This window comes from Apis florea, unplaced genomic scaffold, assembly GCF_048593485.1.
Source record: "Apis florea isolate Af1SG1 unplaced genomic scaffold, ASM4859348v1 contig_2291_pilon, whole genome shotgun sequence".
Classification (NCBI taxonomy): Eukaryota; Metazoa; Arthropoda; class Insecta; order Hymenoptera; family Apidae; genus Apis; species Apis florea.
Window position 1 is genome coordinate 404,171 of NW_028256553.1, and position 21,484 is coordinate 425,654.

The 21,484-nt window shown below is 23.5% G+C and overlaps 3 protein-coding genes across 7 annotated transcripts in view; 2 read left to right on the forward strand and 1 right to left on the reverse strand.

Annotated features, from left to right (window-relative positions):
* Positions 1-357: 357 nt before the first annotated feature.
* LOC100869056 (beta-1,3-galactosyltransferase 5) lies at positions 358-3,453 on the forward strand. Of its 2 annotated transcripts, none has more exons than XM_003689631.4 (3): positions 358-1,169; positions 1,858-2,104; positions 3,146-3,453. In XM_003689631.4, the coding sequence occupies exons 1-2, from the start codon at positions 358-360 to the stop codon at positions 2,087-2,089; spliced, it is 1,044 nt and encodes a 347-aa protein (XP_003689679.2). In that variant the 3' UTR covers positions 2,090-2,104; positions 3,146-3,453. The 2 variants fall into 2 exon arrangements, with proteins under 2 accessions (XP_003689679.2, XP_086759379.1); XM_086903253.1 differs by having other exon boundaries at positions 1,858-2,099; positions 3,146-3,215.
* Positions 3,313-9,344, forward strand: Grip91 (gamma-tubulin complex component 3). Its single transcript, XM_003689630.3, has 11 exons — positions 3,313-3,453; positions 3,749-3,915; positions 4,646-4,778; positions 4,882-5,296; positions 5,369-5,871; positions 6,138-6,330; positions 7,338-7,542; positions 7,762-7,983; positions 8,098-8,229; positions 8,304-8,558; positions 9,076-9,344. Exons 1-11 carry the CDS (start codon positions 3,381-3,383, stop codon positions 9,250-9,252), a joined length of 2,475 nt encoding a protein of 824 aa, XP_003689678.2. The 5' UTR covers positions 3,313-3,380; the 3' UTR covers positions 9,253-9,344.
* Positions 9,345-13,225: 3,881 nt separating this feature from the next.
* LOC100864737 (Myosin heavy chain-like) overlaps positions 13,226-21,484 on the reverse strand; it is a 59,969-nt gene continuing 51,710 nt past the window's right edge. For 3 of the 4 annotated variants that reach the window (XM_086903255.1, XM_086903254.1, XM_086903256.1), the window contains 7 exons: positions 19,039-19,398; positions 18,469-18,623; positions 17,393-17,516; positions 16,550-17,004; positions 16,029-16,341; positions 15,652-15,915; positions 14,518-15,439 (listed from right to left, as the gene is read on the reverse strand). In XM_086903255.1, coding sequence (XP_086759381.1) covers positions 15,086-15,439; positions 15,652-15,915; positions 16,029-16,341; positions 16,550-17,004; positions 17,393-17,516; positions 18,469-18,623; positions 19,039-19,398 — 2,025 coding nt within the window. In that variant the 3' untranslated portion in view covers positions 14,518-15,085. Of the gene's footprint in view, positions 14,136-14,517; positions 15,440-15,651; positions 15,916-16,028; positions 16,342-16,549; positions 17,005-17,392; positions 17,517-18,468; positions 18,624-19,038; positions 19,399-21,484 lie in introns of those variants that run through there. The other variant, XM_031920437.2, reaches the window with a different exon arrangement.

Here is a 21,484-nt window from a genome sequence, read left to right on the forward strand (position 1 = left end):
AAATATTAAATGAAATATTAAATGAAAATAAGAATTAAAATCAAAAAATTATAATCTTGAAATTATAAAATGCAAGTATAAGAAAATCCTAACCTAAACTACAAAATGAATATTAAATAAATATTAATATTCATGATTATTAAAATATTTGTTATTCACAATATTTTCCATATCATATTTATATAAACATATAATAAAAATAGTTAAAAATTACTAATTAAATATTGAATAAAATATTATAATTATATTATTAATATTATAATTATGATTATTAATAATATATGAAAATATAAGTGATTATTTATAGATATTTTATTTTAATTAATAAAATATATATTATAATGAATAATTAGAAACATGAAAGTAAGGTTTATTTTTGTAATATTTTGTACCAGTATTTTATTTATTTTATTTTTAACTATATTAAAAACAGATCTTGGAAATAATACAAAATATTTATATAATGCAAATAACACAAATGAAAATATTTCTTCAATCATAAAGTTTATTATTGAACCAAAATGTGATATTAACTTTATAGTTTGGATTGTCACATCCTCTGCAAATGATGTTGCATATAGAACAGCATTACGATATGCATATCCAAGTGAAATGTTAAAAAGTTTGAATGTCACAAGAGTTTTTTTATTAGGAAGACCTAAAGAAGAAAATATGTGGAAATATATATTAAAAGAATCACAAAAGTTTAATGATTTGTTACAAGGAGATTTTTTGGAAAATTATAAAAACCTTACATTAAAACATTTGATGGGTTTAAAATGGGCATCAAGTAACTGTAAAGCTAATTTTCTAATAAAAACCGATAATGATATTGTATTAGATATTTTTGAGATATTAAAACTTTTACAAGAAAAAACAATAGAAGAAAATACTATGTCTGGATATATTTTAAGAAATATGAAACCAATTCGAATATCAAGTAATAAATGGTTTGCTACAAGAGAAGATTTTCCAGGTGAAATTTATCCAGATTTTCTTTCAGGATGGTTTTATATAACCAATTTAAAAGTTGCACAATTATTAGTTAATACAAGTGAAAAATTTAAAAATTTTTTTTGGATAGATGATGTATTTGTTAGTGGAATTTTAAGACAAAAATGTGATATTAAACTTAAAGAATTAAATAGATTTTATGCAACAGATTATAGGTAATTATATGTAATTACTAAAAAATAATTATTTATTTTATAAATTTTATCCTTTTAGAATATTTAGACTGTACTGAATAAAATAAAAAATTTTTCTTATATAAATAATAAAATTCTTTATTTATTCAAATTAAAATTTCAATATCAAATTTTTTTATTTACTATTTTAATTAATTTTATTAATTTCTAAATATTTTTTTCCTATTTCTTTAAAAAAATTATAAAAAATTTTCTAATATTTATTAAAATTATTAATTTTTTATATTTCATATTATATATTTTATATTTTAAAATAAAAATTAAAAATTATAAAAATTAAAAAAATATAGATATAAATATAAAACTTATATTTTCTAGTAATAAATTATTATGAAAAAATGATTTGGTCATTATTGATTATTTATTTCATATTAATACACACATTAATTATTTACATTAATTTATATTTGAAATATTTTTAAAAACTTTAATTATTTCATTATTATTAAATAATTATTAAAATTGATTAAAATTTTCATTAATTATATGCAATAAAATTTATAAATACAAAAGTTTAAATGGATCATATTTTTAATTTCATAATCTTTCTTATTAAGTTTTTTTATTACAGTAAATTATTGTAAATAATAAGTTTTCATAATTTCATTTTTCTTTTATTTTTAACTTAAAAAAATAAATTAATTTTTAGGTATTTGGAATGTTGTATACGAGATAAAAAAAAAAAACTCAAATGTGAGTTTATTGCAGGACCTGATGGAGGTAAAAAAGAATTACATATCAAGTTTAGAAAATTTTCTGAATATTGTCAATGGAATTGCTATAAAAGAAGAAAAGAACAATTAGTATCAAAAACTTGTGTAGTTGCTTATGAAGAAAAAATGCATATTGTGAATTCTAAAGCTTATGTTTATTATGTATAAAATTTATAAAGTTAAGTAAGTTATATTTGTTAAATTAATAATTAATAAACATAACATATTTTTAAATTATTAATAATGATAATAATGAAATTTGATGTTTTTATCAATTAAATTTTTTAAATTAAAAAATAATTATTAAGTACTAAATATAAACATGTTAAATTATATAATTTAATCTTTATTTCATTTCAAATTTATTATAATAATAATGATAAATTTATAATTTTTATTTGTAAAAATATTTTATTATTATATATAATTTTATTTTTGTTATATTATATTAATATAATATTATGTTACTATTTTTTAAATATAATTATTTAAATATATTTAATATAGATATACAATTACAAATTACAATATATATAATATACATAATTATAATATATATAAATGTTTACATTTAAAAATAAACATTTATTATTATATATTTATTATTATATTATATATATATATATATACATTTATATATTATATATATATTATATAAGTTTCTCAATTCTTATTTCTTGATTCAACATAAATTAAATTAAATTAAATGAGAATTGACATATAATTAATAAACACATTAAAAAATTGCTTAAATATAAATAATATTTAGGATTAATCAGAATTATCAGCTATTAGAAATAGGAAAAATGTATAATAATATGAAGAAATAAGAAATAAATTAAATTTAATAAAATATAAAAACTGACGCACATAACGATTTTGAATTATTATAAATATAATATATTTTTATATATTATTCTGATTTTTTAATTTCTTTTTTTAATGATAAAAACAAAGCTTCTAAAAAAAGTCAGAATCAAATAATTAAAATTAAAATAGAAAAATTGAAAAAAAAATTAAAAAATCCCTAAAGTGTAGTATAATTTTTTTTAACTATTAAATTTAAATATATTTAAATAACAGAATTTAATTGATTTCAATAAGAATTCAACAATTTTTATAATAAATTTAGAATTAATTGAAAATACATTTTCATATTTCAAGATACAATTGTAATAAAAAATAAAAAATAATCTAATAAAAAATTCTTAATATGATGAACAGGTTATATTGGAATTATCTCCAATTTAAGTCAGAAATGCCAAATTACAACTAACTTTGCGATATATGATATGAAGCAAATACACAACACCAAATTCATACAATATTATAACAATAACAAACTAATGCGCATACGTAAATTAGTTGCGCGAATGGCGATAACTTGAGTTTATATATAATCTTTATTTAAATAAACTAATATTAAATATAATTAAAAAAATATATATTAAAAATAAATATGATGGAGGCTGAAACTGTTGGTAATCTCGTCCAAAAAATGATTATTTCGCTTTGTGGAGAACAAAAACCAGGTAAAATTTAATTTTTCTATATATTCTTTAATATTAAAAAAGCATTTTGTTAAATAATAATTGTAAATGAAATATTTATAATTTTTATTTGTAAATTATATTTTATTAAAAAAATTAGAAATATTTCATAATGAATTGTTTATAAATAATTCACATTTAGAAATTAAAATTTTATGTATTTTGTATATATTATATATCAATTAAATTATCAATATATTATAATTATAATTAAGATTATTAATTATATTTTTAATTTGAAAAAAGTTATATTTTTTATATTAAATTATGATTTCAGAAATAATAAGAAAATGGATGCGTTTCTCTCTTGGATTATTATCATCAACTCAAGGAATAGAAACATTACAAGAGGATGAAATTAGTATAGGAAATCAAATAAGAGAAAAATTGTCAATATGTGATGCAACACAGTTTGACAAATTATATAATGAATTAAAATCTGGGGTATGATATAGATTTAATTTTTAAATTTATAAAATCTATATTTCATAAAATGAATATATTAATTAATGATATCAATTAATGATCTTAAATATACATTAATTATTTAGGGAATAAATATTTAACATATTTTTATATTAGGATTATAAATATTTTTATTAAAGTTCATTGAAAAAATATTATTCAATTAAATTTTGTTTTAAGGTATCAAAAAAATTTTGTTAAAAAAATTTTTAGCTAATTTCTTAATAATTTTCAATAAATAAAATCCTAAAATATCAAATTTAAATTTAAAAAATATTCATAGTTTGAAAATTATATTTTATATTTGTAGTGTACAATATATATATATATATATATATAAAATTTATCTTGATGCCACATTGGTATATACATAATAAAATTACAATTGATTATAACTGCATATTTTTTGATAACAAAGCTTTTTAACATTATTTGATAGATAGATAAAATAAAATTGAAACAAAATTAAATTGAAGTTTTACTATTTTAAAATGTTTTCAACATATTCTATAATAGTTTTCTAAATTTAAAATTGAAATATCAATTTTCAGTTTTCAAAATTTTATTAAATTCTACTCTTCAAATATTTTTAATATATAAAAATTTGTCAAAAATTTTATTTTAAATGTTTTAAGACAAAATTTTACCATTATATTTAATAATTTTTATTAAAATTATTATTATTTATATATGCTCATCTGTTCCTTAGCCATTAAAGAACAGGACACAAATTCTGATATTCTTGTTAAACATGTGTAATTCAGCAGAACAATTAAGGGGTAGAGTCTTTTCAGCACCTGAATTAAAATTAGGTTTATCTTCATCATCTGCATCCACTAGTGGTAAGCAATATATTTTATAATTTAATTTTTTTGAATTTTTTTATAATATATAAATTATAATATAAGTTTTAATATTTAATATTTAATATATTTTCTCATTTAGGACAATCATCTGAAATTTCTGCATCACCACAAATTGTGTCCATAAATAGTGCAAACAAGAATACAAGAGACTATTTAACAAGTTCTAATAAAATATATGGAGAAGAATATATTTCAGAAGATGTATTGATTCAAGACCTTATATATTCTTTCTTAGGTATAGAAGGAAAAATATTAAAATTAGATTCTAATTATGGCTTCCAAATAGATCCAATTATTAGCATTGATAGACCACGAAAGCAAGCAACATTGAGATTAAGTGAACTTGGATATTTACATAATATAATACAAAAAGGTTTAGAAAGAATGTCAGTTGCTTCAAGTGGTCAAGTAGCTGATAGTTTTGTTGCAGCATTACATTCTGAATTGTCTGAATACTATAGGGTTATTGCCCTCATTCAAGAAGAAGTAAACAGGTATTAATATAAATATAAATATAATATTTTACAAATTTGTTATAAATGGTAATATATCTGAATATATAATAGAGCTCAGTCTGAATCAGGATTATACAGAGTTACATTATCCCATTTACATCTTTGGGTATATGATCCTTTAGAAATTTTAAAATGGCTAGCAAGTATAGTAAAAGCTTGCCAAGGACAAAAAGGTGGTGCATTAGCTTCTGCAGTGTATGAATTTAGTAATCATGGTGATACTAATGTGAAAAAATTAGTTAAAAGGATTTTACAAAGTGTTTGCAATCCATTGTATAATATGTTGATAAGATGGATGGCAGATGGTGAATTAGATGATCCATATAGAGAATTTTTCATTGAAGCTTGTGCTGATATTACTGGAGATAGAATGTGGCATGAGAAATATCAAGTTCGCAACAATATGTTACCATCTTTTATTACAAAAATACAAGCTAAAAAAATTTTAGGAACGGGAAAAAGTATTAATTTTCTGCGTGAAGTATGTAAAGATTTTACTCCATGGCAAGGAAAACATACAAAAATGTTTGAAAATTTTAGTGAAGAATATAAAGGTAATTTAATTTAATAATTAAGTAATTAAATAATTCCTTATAGATATAAATATAGATAAAGCTATAGATCACAAGATTATTTTATCTTATAAACAAAATCGAACAAAATATATATTTATATGTAAATATTATATTATATTATAACATAAATAAATCTATAATTTATAAATTTAAATATATTTTTTAATTTACAGCTATTGTGATTATTTTTAGCAATTAATTTTTTCTAAAAAATTAAATTCTCTATAAACTTAAATATGTTTTAGTTGATGTTCTTTTTGACATGGATCCTGATGGTCGATTACAAACTATGATGGATACAGCTTATAAAGAAACTTCAACCAGAGTAGTGGAAATTTTAACAAAACAGTATCATCTTATGGAACATTTACATGCAATTAAAGGTTATCTATTATTAGGAGAAGGAAATTTCATTCAATATCTTATGCATTTATTAGAGTAAATACATATTATTTTTCATTATAAATTTTTATATTTCTATGTGGAATATAATTATATAATACTTTTAAAGGATTAATTTTAAATATCAAAATAAATTCGAAAATAAATTTAAAAATTTCGATTATAATTTTTTTTTTTTAAATTATAAGTATTTTAATTTTGCATTAAAAATTTTTGTATTTAAGCAAATTATTGATTATTAGCAGACTTAATGAGTTGAATGACAAAAAAGATTTATAGATTAGACAATTTGCAAAACTTTTTTCAACAAAAAGTTATGGTGCAATATATTATTTTACATATATAATTATAATGTATCAAAACATAAATGCTTAAAATTTCATAAAATTTTAAATATATTTTATTATACAATTTAACAAAAGCTTATTTCAAATAAGCTGTAATAAATTCTATGTAACTCCATATATAATAAATAGTAAATTATATATTATAAAATCCATATAATTCACCAATAATTTTTCTTGTTGATATAGTTAGTTATATATATTTCAATAATATATATATTTGATAATAAATAATAATTTAAATAATTAAATATTAATTTTAGCAATTAATTTTTTTTATTTTATTCACATTTAATGTTAATTATTTCAGTTTTCGATAAACATAAAAATTGCATTAATCGAAATTTAATTTTCATAATATATTCTTGATCACATTGATACACATATATTTTATTGAAAAAAACATACTCATTGTGATTATTATATAATATATAATATAATCATACATTATATAGAAATATAATACAAATATATTATATAAATATATAATAAAAATAACAACGAATACGAAAAAAAATTTTATATAAATAATAAGCTGATATTTTTGTACAAAATTTTTATATTTATTTTGATATTTAAAATTGATGTTTCAAAGATTTTGTGTATTTTTTAATATCTTATATAGGGATTAAAATACTAATCTATTATTCAGATTATTTCTGTTTTTCTATTTTGTTTTTTTATATTTGTTTATTGTAGACCAGAATTAGATAAACCAGCAAGTTCTGTATATCCACACAACATATCTTCAATTTTGGAAACAGGAATAAGAGCAACTGTTACAAAGATAGATGATTCAGATACACATAAACGTCTTGATGTAAGATTATTAGCACCTTCAGAAAATGAAAGAGGATGGGATGTTTTTATTCTCGATTACAATGTGGGAGGTCCTATTGGAACAGTATGTATGAAAACATGATGTACAACAGTATGTATGAGATATAAAATTTTCATTTGTCACTAACATTAAAATTTCTATCAAAGAAATACTCTAAATATATTAGAAATTTGTAAATTTAAAAAATATTCTTTTATCATTTTTAAAAATTTAAAAATTTTTTAATATTTTTTTGTAATAATATATAAAATAATATATATTCAAATAATTTTATTTATTTAGATTCTAGAGCCTTGTAGACAAATCTATCAAACTGTATTTTTTGCTTTATGGAGAGCGAAACGAATGGAATCTATATTATCTGCGATTTGGAAACGTCAAATAACTTCAGCAAAAATGTTTCGTAAAATGCCCGAAGTATTACCTATTCAAACTCATATTCATTTAATTACAAGTAGTATGGTACATTTGGTTCATCAAATGCAATATTTTTTCCTATTTGAGGTAAGATAGAAAATTTTGATGAAGTGTTAACAGTATATTATTATAAAATATTATATTTTTAAAAGAAAGTATTTTAATTAATTAATTAATTTTAATTAATTAACGAATTTTAAGGTAATTGAATGTTCTTGGGATGCTTTTGCAAAACAATTGGCACAAGCAACATCTTTGGATGATATAATTACAGCACATACTCATTTTATAGATACCGTAAGACGTGGTACCTTGCTAGATGAGAAATCACAAGTAAGTATATATGTATTAATATAGGATATCAGAATAAAAAATTATTATATAGTATATAATATTATTTTCAATAGGAACTTATGGATCATTTACGTTCTGTATATGGTCCAATTTTAGACTTGCAGAACCTAGAAGAAACATTTCTTGCGCGTGCGACACATGAATATGAAGCACGATTAAAAGATAATAAATTATTAAATACAACTGTTGTAATGTCAAGTCATTTAGATCAAACTATGGATGCAGAAATCGCCAAACGTCAAGCCACATTTTCGAAATATTTAAATACACTTTCAATTCAACTCAGATTGCTTTCAAGAACATATCAGGTAACATCACTTAAATTATTAATTTTAAATATTATTATTAAAGTATTATTATTAAGTTTTATTATTTTTTTCTTACAAAACTAAATTAACTAAAATGATCCTTGAATTAATTTTTAATAATTTTTATATAATAATTAACATAAAAATTAACAATATATTAAATTAAATAAACAAATGTTGATATTTTTAATTTTTATCTAATTTAATTTTTATATAATTTTTAAATTAATTTTTTTAAAAAAACTATATTTTTATGTTTTAACGAATTAATTATAATATAAAATAATCGAATTTCAAAATATTCGATTTTCAAGAATTTCGATTAATATTGAAATATAAAATGACTCGTGTTTGATTATTTAATTTCTTAATTATCCGATCAATAAAAATATTTAAATTTAAAGATATATTAAAGATAAATTAAAAGATATAATAATTTTTTATTTTTTTATAAAAATATAATTTATTAAATAATTTTTTATATAAATATTTTTTATATAAAAATATTTTTTTACAGGATAGAGTAAAAAAGTTTCTTATAATGCTTGCTTCGGCGGAAGATGTGTCTTTACAATTATTAAGCGTACGATTAGATTTTAATGAATATTATAAAAGTAAAGATAATCGTCTTGTTGTGCCATTAACTTATTTGCATCGAAGACAAAGTGATCAAAGTTATCTTAGTTGTAAATGATAAATATAAGAATCATTTTTTTTATTATTAATTAGATATAAATATGATTTTTTGAACATGTTATTTTTTTTAATAAAAATTTTTCAAAGAAATATGTGTCTATAGTAATTTCTCTATGTATATATTACTTTATCTATAATTCTTTAATTTTTGTAATTTATACGACTTGAGATATAAAGTATTTTCTCTATTGATTCTCGTTAATTGTCCGATCTGTCAATCATTTTTGCCATTTTCAATATTTTTCCATAAATTCAAAAACACAAAGCTCTAATAGCTAGAAGCCGATCAATCGAACGCATTTATTTTATACAAAAATGATGTACTTTAAAAGAGAAAAAGAAAATATGCAATCAATAAGAATCTTTTATTTTACGATAAGAATGAAACATTACGAACTCAATATTTTCAATTAAATTTATTTTATATTGTTATTATATTGTTATTTAATATTTTTAATTGCATGTTTCAACAAAATGATTTTTCGATTTTTATTAAATATATTTATATCATTATATTTATATGTTAACTTTTTCTATATTAACATATTCTATGTTAACTTTTTTACAGGGTTCAAACAATATTTATAATTACTATTATTGCAATTCGCTTTTTCTATTAAGAATATCCTAATGAATACTATATTAAAATATTATATCTGATTTACTAAAATTTGTGATTCAGTTTTTTTATTATACTTTTTTATATTTTAAATATGCAAATGTGAGTTTCGAATATTTCAGAATTATGCAATTATTTTTCCTTAAAATTCAAAGATAAAAAAAAATAAAACAGAATTTATTCTGAAATCAAATATGGAACAAAATGTTTAAAGCATATGGAAAAATGTATTATTTTGTTGATAAATAATTTTTTTACATAAATATATAACACATAATAATAATAATATGTAATATTATGTTATTCATATGTCATAATTATATAACAAATAATAAACTTACTAAAAGAAATATTATACTAATATTATACTAATAGAAATATATAATATATGTGTATAATGATTTACATTTTTAATTCAATTTCTATGTAAATAAATTCATAATACTCCAATTAAGAGAGAAATGAAAGAATATTTTTTTTAAAAAAAGAAAGAAGATACATAGGAAATACAAAATATATTAAAAAATTTTTTTTCTCGTAACAACGTTTTTACTTTTACAATAACTAATGAATATATAATTAAGAAATGTCATCAATTTTTGAAAGAAACACTGGCTTTATTTTTATGAATCAGCTCAATGTTCTGATGTTCTAATGACGACTAAAACTTCTAAATTTAATCACATTCAACTCTTTTCATATATTTAATAATACGATTCCTTTATCAAAAGTAAATTCTATTTAATTGTATTAATTAAATGTAATTTTATTTCTTAAAAGAATAAATAAAAGAATAAATAATGAAGTTATAAAATTATAATGATATAGCAAAATCTATAGAGAAATGCCAAAAAATCGTAATATATATAGAATTGTGTAAAATACGAACAAGATTTATTCGAGAAATCTGAAAATATTTTCATTGGAAAATAATTGTCTTAGCAAAGTATTTTCGGTATAGTCCTATTTCTAGCAAAATGTACGTTTTAAATGCGAATTTTAAAAAATATTTATTTAATAGTATTATTATTTAATGGTATATATTATTACACAGTTTATAAGTATATTATATATAAGTTATTCATTTATCAAGAAGATGCGTAAAGTACTGAAGAAACTATTTATTTCAAAGTGTCAATTATTGATTTCCCAATATTAGCCGATCAAAATTATTAAGTAGGTATGAAAGATTGGTATTAGAAAATGTTTTGATATTAAAATATTTACGGAAGATGAATTAGAAAATAGTATTTTAGAAATGATAACTAATAAAGTGTAATATTACTAATTAACTTTCATATTATAAAAATGTTAATATTTTCATAAGATTTTTGAATTATTATATTAAGTTGATTCAAGAAGTTAAAATAAACACAAGCCATTTTTGTTAAGATTTATTTATTAAATAAGTAATTTAAATTTATATTAGATGAAACAAGAATCTTTTTATCTTTGATACAATATATTACGAATTTAACACATAATTGTTTTGATTTGATTAATTACCTGACTGAGTTCGAATTAAATCGAATTATGAATATATTGATTTTTACATTTAAATTCGATGCATAATCGATTACATTTTAACTCGATCAGCTCAATTCAATAAAAACTAAAATTATTCTGTTTCATCTTTTACAAAGAAAGAATAACTTATATTCAATTGGGTATGAAAGATGTACTACTTCATAAGACTAAAAAATCTAAAAAAAAATCTCGTTTGGTGGATAGAATATGCAGACGGACAAAAGATGCTTTGCATTATCACTTTAATTTGGATATCTTGGTACCAATATTATGACATAAATATTATATTAGTTTAATAATAATATCAATTTTAATTGTTTTATTTATATTTTATATAATAGCAAAGTTTCTCATATATATTTTTAAGAGGATGAATATTTTTATATGTCAAAAACTAAAGATAAGTTAATCAAATATGAAATATAAACAAAAAAAAAAAATGTTGAATATCTGAATTATAAGTAAATTAATTTTATTTATGCAAATAGAGTTAAATACACATAATAACCAATAGATAGATTATATTAGATATTAGATATATTAGATTATATTCAGATTTTTTACTTTTCTTGTTATGAATAATAGATAAGATTCATAAATTGAATTATTCATGAATTAAATTAAAAATAAATTATTTTTAATTTATTTTTGTTTGTATTTTTTTTATGACCCAATTTAATAATAACAATTTATCATATTGATAGTTTAAAAGTCTTAAAATTTTCAATCAATAAGTTAAACAAAGAAATTAATAAAATCATATTAATTACATATCATACACATATACTTCGGAATGAATAAAGTTTGCGGAACATGTATAGACAAAGAGAGCATATAGTGAGAGAAAGACAGAAATAGAGTAAAAATATTGAAATCAGCGCCATCTTCAGAGTGCCGCAAATGAAACTCAAAAAATAAGGATAGAGAATAATGGAAGAAGGACAGAGATAGAATTAGAATTAACTACTAGTGCCATCTTTCGAATACCAAAAGTACTTTTTCAAAGATGATAAAATAGAGTGAGAAGAATTAAAAAGCAACGCCATCTCTTGAATTTTTTTTGAAAAGGTACCTTTGATAATTAAGAGATGGCGCTAATGATCAATTCTTATTGTATTTCTGTCCTTTTTCTACTATATTTTATCCTTATTTTCTGAGTTTCATTTGCGGCACTCTGAAGATGGCGCTGATTTCAATATTTTTAGCCTATTTCTATCCTTTTCTCACTATTTCTTTTCTTTGTCTACATGTTAGTTTCATTTAACATTCTACAGATGGCGCTGATTTTCTAATTTTTATTTCTGTTCTTTTTCTACTTAATCTCTTTATTTATATTTGTTCTTGATATGTAATAAATTAGATATGGGATGTTAATTGAAAACGATTTTCATTTTTTTTAACAAAAAATTACAATTTCTAACTGTAGAACGATGACTGTATGAATTGTGTGCCATCAATAGTTTGTAAAACTAAAAGAAGACATATATTAGCAACATATTGAATGCTATGTTTAAACAATGGAATTTTTTATAAAAGATTGAAATCATAAAAGATTTTTACACGTATGATTATAATTAATCAATATTATTGATATTTACTTTGAATCCTTTAATATTTTTAATTTAAATATTTTATTTGTAAAATATAATATATTCCAAATTTTATATAAAATCTTGTATGAGTATATGCGAAAAATTGCTAACAATTATTTCTAAAATTATATTTACTGGAATATAATGTTTATTTCACATTTTTCATTATTAAATATATTTTAATAAGAGTAAGAGGATTTGGAAAAAAGAAAAGGAAAAGTAAAATACACAAATTAATTAAATAAGATATCTGCATTTTACAAAGCAATAAGTTACATGTGTAAGAAACCAAATAACTGAGTCGCAGCTCGCGTTTTATAATACAAACTGTATAGCCAAGATTGTTGGCTACGTATAGCGAAATGTTAAAAAAGCGTGAAATGCTTTCCATTTCTGAGGAAGTAAGGCTTGATATTTTATTCTTCATGGTATGTTGCATGTTCGAACTTTGGACTGTTGGAAAGGTAACCATTTTATAATTGTATAAATGGACGTGTTTTCACATATCGAAGTCACTGCATCGAGAAGTCTTTTCTTTTGGAAGACTGGAACAACAATATAGTCCATCAATAAAAACTACTGTCGGATTATATAGCACCAAAAACGCGCAATAAAAAGCGGAATATAAATAGCCACGACATCAACACGTTTCTTGGGATTTGAAATTAGCACCACCTATAAACTTATTATCTTTTCGATTATATTGATAAAAAAGTCACGAGTATGTAACTATGATCGTACAAATTGATAAATTCACTCATTATTTTTCAGTTTTTGTTTATGAGTTTACTCTATTATGATAGACCTTTATATATAGAGTTAATAATTTGATTTTTAGCTTTCAAATTTGATTCGCCGTCGTTAAATTTGAATGCAACCGACAGTGGTGATGATGTTGATAGAAACAAACTAAATCTAGCAATTTTGACTAATGTGTCTTCTATCTTTCTTCTTTTGATATCGCCTTTGCTGTTTATTTTTATTATTTTGTTGTTCTCTTTCAGCCTTATAAATCAACAAGTATCCATCGATGATTCGACGAATGACAATTCATCAGCAATATTTTCAGCTATACGTTGAACAGTCGATTCCTTATCTTTTTTTTCGTCGGATTCAAGATCCGACAACTGTTCGCATCAATCACTAGAAACAAAAAATAACAATAGTTATAAATAGATAGTTACGTACAAATATTAAAGCATTTTTTCATAATACAATAAAAATATATAATATCATTAAATTGTTAAATGATAATAGTGATATAATTTTACTTTATTACTTTACTATTTACTAAAACTTTTGTTAATTAAAAAAATGATTAATTTTTATTGATTGAATTGATTGAATCGTATGTATTTTAATATTTGTATTTTAAAATTTTTTAAATTTTACTCATTTAATTCCTTACAAATTAATTATTCAATTCAAATTTAATTCATATTATATTGTTGTTAATTTTCATAATATTTCTTTTATGATATTTGCGAAGAAAATATAAGAAAAGGAAAATGAAAATATCAAATTATTAAATTTTTAATTATTAAATTTATTTTGTATGATAATATATTATGTAAAAAGAAATATTTATTATAATAAATATTTTTGATATCATATATTTCATAAAATTAATATTGTAAATTAATTCTAAATTTAAATAAAAAAATTATATTATTTGATATATTATTTATTAGAAATTTTTAATGGAATTTAATTATTTTAACTAAGTTGCAGATTTTTACAAATATATAAACTAAATTGTATGTAAAAATATATGTAATAAAATGCAGTACATATATGTATCATATGTGCAAAACATACATGCTGGGTTTTTTAAATAATGATGAAGTAGGAAATATATATGAGTATGTAAAGAATTATAATATATTAAACATATATATTATTGTATTATATATATTAAACAAAATATATTAAAATATGTGTAAAATGTAAAAAAAACTAATATGAACAGAAGTATTTCATATTTTTATTATATATATTTTACATATTCCTATGAATATTTTTGCATATTACACATAATTTATCATGCAACATAATAACATACCCATCAATCATTCCATTACTTAATTAAACAATTAATACAATAGATACCTATCACTATTTTCCGTTGTCCCTTCCTCGCTGCAATCCAAATCAAGTTCACCTTGAATAGCGCTTTGCAGATCATCGATTCTTTGAAGCGCCAATCTAAGATCGTCTCTAGCAACTTTAGTTTCTGCTTCAGCAGCTTCAAGAGATTTTTCCAATTCACGACGGGCACGGGTAGATTCTTGTTCACGTGCTAGGGCTGAACTGGCCTCTTCTCTTGCTTCCCGTAATGATCTTTGCAATCTTCTGGAAGTATCTTGGGCACTCTGTTCTTTCGTACGAAGTAGTGCACATTCAGTTTGTAATTTTTCCACACTTTCTTTCAATCTTGCTATTTGAGTCTATAACAAAACAATATTAAAAACTTATTAAAAAAATACTTAAATATATACAACCAGATCTAAATTTTTTTTTATAATTTTTTTTTAACATTTTTTAATTTGTATTTTCTAATATTTAATTCTTTTTATTTGAACAAATACATAAATTTAGAATCTTAATTTTTAATCTTATTAATTAAATCTTTAATTCAAATAAATAAAAATTAACTTACTTCTAAACGTGCTCTTGTGGTTTGTTCCAATTCTAGCTTACTTTCAAGTTCCTTTGCACGGAACTCGAGTCGCCGTGTAGCAAGGCTATTGGCAGTTGGATCACCGAGTTGTTCAACGGATTCGAGTCGTTGTGTCAACTCTGATAGTTGATCCTTCAACGCAGATTTTTCTGCCTCTAATGCAGCAATCTGTACTTGTGCTTCTTGCAATTGACTCTGTTCTGCCGATACTTGCTGCACTGCTGCCCGATATTTCTTCAAAACCTTTAAGACCAATTGTAAATTATTTATTTTATATATATATTATTATATATTTTATCTTAGTGATCCAAGACATTTGTACGATATTAAATAGAATATAAAATAAAAAAACATACTTCAGCTAACTCTTCTTCGTTTTCTTCCAATTGTGATAATAATTCAGTTCGTTCACGACTAGCTACATTTGCCCGTTCTTCCGCTTCAGAACGTTGTCGTTGAGCTTCTTCTAGCGAAGCCTGTGTCTCATTTAATTCTTGTTCCAATGCTTGTTTCGCTTTGACAGCAGCTGCTCTAGCACATTCTGCATCTTCCAATTGATTTTTCAATTGTCGTAGAGCTGCCTTACCAGTTGAATCACCTTTTGATCTCTCCAGCATCGTTTGAGCATCTCTTAGCAAAGCTTTGGTTCTTTTCAAGTCTCTCTTCAGTCTATAAATAAATTAAATATTATTATTAATTATAAATTGTATTATTATTAAAAGTAATAATATATTGAAAACTTAAAAAAATTTTTTCAAATATTCTTCTGGGAAAGAACAAAAATTGCTTTAATGACGAATCTTTCAATTCAGAATAATTGATTTTATTCTATATATAAAAAAAGAAATAATATGGTACAATGTTACATATAATATACCTATGCATAGTTTCAGCTTCTGCGGCACGTTCAGCACGATCCTGTTCTTCGATAGCTACCAAACGACGTTCTAGTTCGTGTTTTTCTCGAAGCAATATCGTTCTCTCTTCGTGTTCGTTTTCCAGTTGTGATTCCAGAGCTTTCACTTTTTTCAACGCGTTACCACGAACATCTTCCAATTCCTCGTCCCTTTGTTGCATCTCTTTGCGTATTTCTTTACGCTGTTGCTCGATACTCATCTCTAGCCTCAACTTCGCTTGCTCAAGAAGCTGCACTTGACCAGCAAGGTCATCCAATTCTTCTTCTTGATCCTTTACTCTTTTCTCCAATTCGTGCTTCGCTTTTTTCAACTGTGCTACTTCCTCTTCCGTTTTCCCGCCAAATGTTAATTCTTCGAGTTCCTGACTTAATGTCCGCAGTCTTTCTTCCTTTAATTCAATTTCTAATCTTGCGTCCTGTAATTTATAAAAGTGAAGAATAGTAATAAATTAAAGTAGAAATTAAAGCACGTTTCATATAGTATTAGATTAATTGTCGATATCTCGTTACATTTTCTATGATCAAATGTGTAAAATGTGAAATTTTTTAGGTATTATTTGTAATAAAAATATGAAAAATGAAGCTTCCAATATCTCATAATTTCTAAACATTATCTATAAATGTTTATTATAAATGAATTACAATTTTTTTATGAATATTAATGTTTTTATGCTTTATATATTTATTAAACTGTAAAATAAAAATTCTATAGAAATAAATATATACAAATGAATATTTCATTATTGTTAATAAATAATATATATTCATTATACATATTTCAATTTAAATTTTTACTTTACTTACGCTAAGATTTTGCTCTATGGTAAATTTCTCTGCAATCGCAATTTCTTTTTCTCTGGCTAATCTTTCACGTTGCGCTTTTTCTTGTCGTAGATCGTTCATTAAATTTTGAGTTTCCGAATCGAACCTAAATGAAAAAGCATTTCAAATTTAAAAAATAAAAGGAAAGTTCAAAAAAATAATTAAAAAAAAAAAAAAAAAAAAATTTTCATAACATATACTTGATTTATCAAATACATAATTGAACGAGTTTTTTTATTTTTTCATTTTTTCTTTCTTTTTTTTCTTCTTTTTTTTTTTGGAATAACAAGGAGATCCTAGTTTCGAGGGCGATTATAACAGCCTATATTTGGAGCAGTCAATCACTTTATATGCATCCAACGAACTTCCAACCAGTGGCTGATGTCGTCGGATGCACAAAATTACTGATTTGGCAAACTGCCAGAAACACTTGTTGCCTCATACGAAATCGGAATAGAGCAAATCTCGATAAATGGAAATTCGAATTTAATGAAAAATAGAGAATCGTTCATAAATAAAAGTGTCCTTGAATAAATAAATATTATCAATTATTATTAACAATTAACTATCAATATAAATTTATCAAAATATTCAAAACAACAAAAATTTGAAAAAAAAATGCAATAATAAGAAACAATATATATATATATGAAATAAAACAACAAAAGAATATATCACATCAAGGAATTTCATTTTAAGAAATTTGATCATTTCAAAAAATCTTAAATTTCGGAAAATTAAATATAATATAAATTTTGAAATGAAGTGACGTTTTACATACATAATGTACAATAATTAAAAAATTAATAAATCGATATTTAAAATTTCATCAATAGATGTGTTCTTCTTGCTTATGATTTATCATGATTTTTTATATTAAAAATTTATATTCTTGAATATGTGACATTCTTCGAACCTGTTCAATCATGCTAGCTCAGTAACCGTTTACGTAGAAGTATCTAAAAATAGTTTCTACCTAGTCGTGATGAAACAAAATCCGTTATTGAAATATTGAACAAAAAAAGATAGTGTAAAAAGAATTTTCAAGAATCACTTACTTGCGCTGTTTCTTTTCCAGAAGATTATTCCTGGCTGTTTGTTCCTCAAGCAATAATCTTAGATCATGCATTTCGCCATTCAATTTTTGCACGCGTCTCTTCCATTGTCCGACGACTTGACGTTGCTCTTCAACCTCTTCGTAAGCATCGGCTAACTAGAGGACGAAAAAAATATCTTTAAGATTATTATTTGCTTTTTTCAAATAATAAGAAGATCCATCAATCGTTCATTCCTTCTTCCATACTCAAGAACCAGACACGTATCTATCATATATTTTTTGATATAAATACAGATAAGATCACAAGTTTTTAAATTTATACAGAGTGTTCTATTATTCATGATACAGGATGATTTCTCGTAATTCAAACTGTATATTTCCATATTATCTTTCAGATATGTAGAAAATAATACATTTTAAAATAAAAAACTCTCAGAGAGTTGTTCTCTGCGTATAACCTAATAAAATTATTTCTTGCTAGTGGAATTACTACATTAAGAATAGCAATTATTCTCCATACAAATCTCAAACATATTTGCATCGTATCCTAAATTTTCATCCTTCTATTTACCTTCTTTTCTAATTGCTTTTTAAGCCCGACAAGCTGTTCAAGATCATCCTCGTGCTGTTGTGCCATTTTTCTTTTCGTGAACTCGAGCTCTCTCACGGCGTGTTCGTATCTCTGCTTGTATACGCCACCGTCTTCGCCATCCTCGGCATCCGATGCGACACCGTTCAAATCTGCGGCCCTTGCATACAAAAGTTCCATCTCCAAACGTTCAGTCGTCTGCTGAAGATTCTTATTCGCCTCGGTTATATCCTGGAGTTCACGTTCCAATCGTAGACGTTCCGATGTTTCGGCGTCAATCCTCTCGGCCGCCAATGTCGACGTCGAATGCTCTTCCGCAAAATCGGCGGTCATTTCGCTCAACTGGAATAAAAAAACAAATTATTCATTTTTTTCATTCGTCATTCGTCGATCATTTAATTCTATAAATGCAAGGGTAGGACGAAATTTTTACTTCTTGATTTCTAATAATTGCTCTCTAACACTCTCTCTCTGGTAATAAACTGTTAAAAATCTAAATTTAATTTTTTTTTATTGTTGCAAATATGAATGTTATTTTAAAATTTATAATGAGATTAAAGAAAAAATATTATAATTGATATTGCATTTAAGCAGAATAAAATAAAAAAAAAAAAAATTCTTTCATCAAAAATTTTACAGAAATTATCATTTATAAACATTGTATCTGGAAGATTAATAGATACAATTTTACTTTTTTCTTTTCTGCTTATATCTGTACAAATATCGGGGGTTAAATAAATTGATCTTTGTAAATCAATTTGTTGATCAGAGATTAAATCATATTACATATAATTCTCGTTTGTTTCTCATCTATCAAATGACACACTTCTCGATGTCACGTATCAGGATTTACAACTTCATCCTGTGTTCTAAAACGAACACGACATTTAGAAACGTATTTTCCGAGCTCAGTATTAAATATAGTATCAAAAGCTGTTACTCGAAAATACAAGCGCGGTATAACAGTATAAGTGGGTGGTCCAACATCCATCGACATGTTATTTCGTGAAAATCGATTCAACATTGTTTTCCCAATTTTAAGCGTTCTTATTGACCGTTTGATTTGAAGAATGACTATACAAACGTTCGAAAAGAGTGTTACGAAGATTTATTTTGAAAAGTCAATATTCTTGATTGATGTGTGAATTAGAAGTGGAGGAAGAATGATTTGGAAAATTACTGTGATTATATGATTTTTAAGCTTCGTTATATCCTTTCTTTTATATATTTTTATTCTGAAGAATTATATTTTAAAAAAATTTCCTTCTATATTTATCTATTATATAATTTTCGTAACAAGATATTAAGGTAATAAATTATACTGTAAGGAGGTCTACTACGTGATGAAAACACAACCTAGAACGTATTTGAGTTCAAGGCATTCTGCACACGTGAAACTAAAACAGATTATAAGATGTAACAATAGTTCGTTGGCAAAGTTTATGAAGTTATGCGTGTGAATATTCGCTATCGCTCAAACATAAAATCTCTCGCAATTCATACGGGAAATAAATTCAAAAGAAAAATACATATAAATTTTCTTTTTTAAAAAAAAAACAGGTTTCAACACGTCATTTTTAAATCATTTTTTCAATCATTTTTTTCATATCTTTAAAACGATAGAATTATTTAAACCTCTTATTTAATCCTTTGTACTATAATTTTTTTCCAAGGAAAAATAGCATGATCTCGATTTCATTTCTCTACGTCCAAATTCGAATTTTCATAGAAATTCGCAGTTTACCGATAAATGGTAAATCTGCAAATTAGAACTCCATATACCTCCTGACCGATACTATCGGAAATGGTTCTATCTTCCGAAGCACGAGAAATGGAACGCCTCGAACAAGAGTTTTTCCCAACGCTGTTCGACCTGCTGTAATACTGATAACCGCGAATCATGATGTTCGTGGCGCTCTGACTTCTCCCCATCTGCCCTCTCATCTGGCCTCGCGTCATCATCGAGTTCAAATCGTTATCCGTGTCGTCTCTGTGGCCCAGGTTTCGCCACTCGTCCATTATGTGATCGGTCCTCTTGAGGAATTGCGAGATCTTGGAGGACAAGTAAGAGGAGGCGGTCGATGGCTCCATGTGAGAAGCTGTTGGTCTGAAAGATTGTCTCACTTTTTGCTTGTCGCAGCCCAAGACAAAATTGAGGCTGGCATCGAACACAACCGGAGCCTGTTCCTTCACGGACAGATCCTCCATCGAATCCAAACACGAGTTATTCTCCACGGGAAAGATTCTTCTCGGAGGTGTGGTGAGATTGGTCGGCGAGTCGAGGCCAGCTCGAGTCCTGGAGGACAGGACGGATGCCGATCTCGAACGACAGGAGATGCTGGACGAGAGGCTGCACGGCGATGGACTCCTGGTCAAATTCAACTTGCTAACCGGTCTCCTGAACGGTGGCAACGGCGGTCTCTTCGCT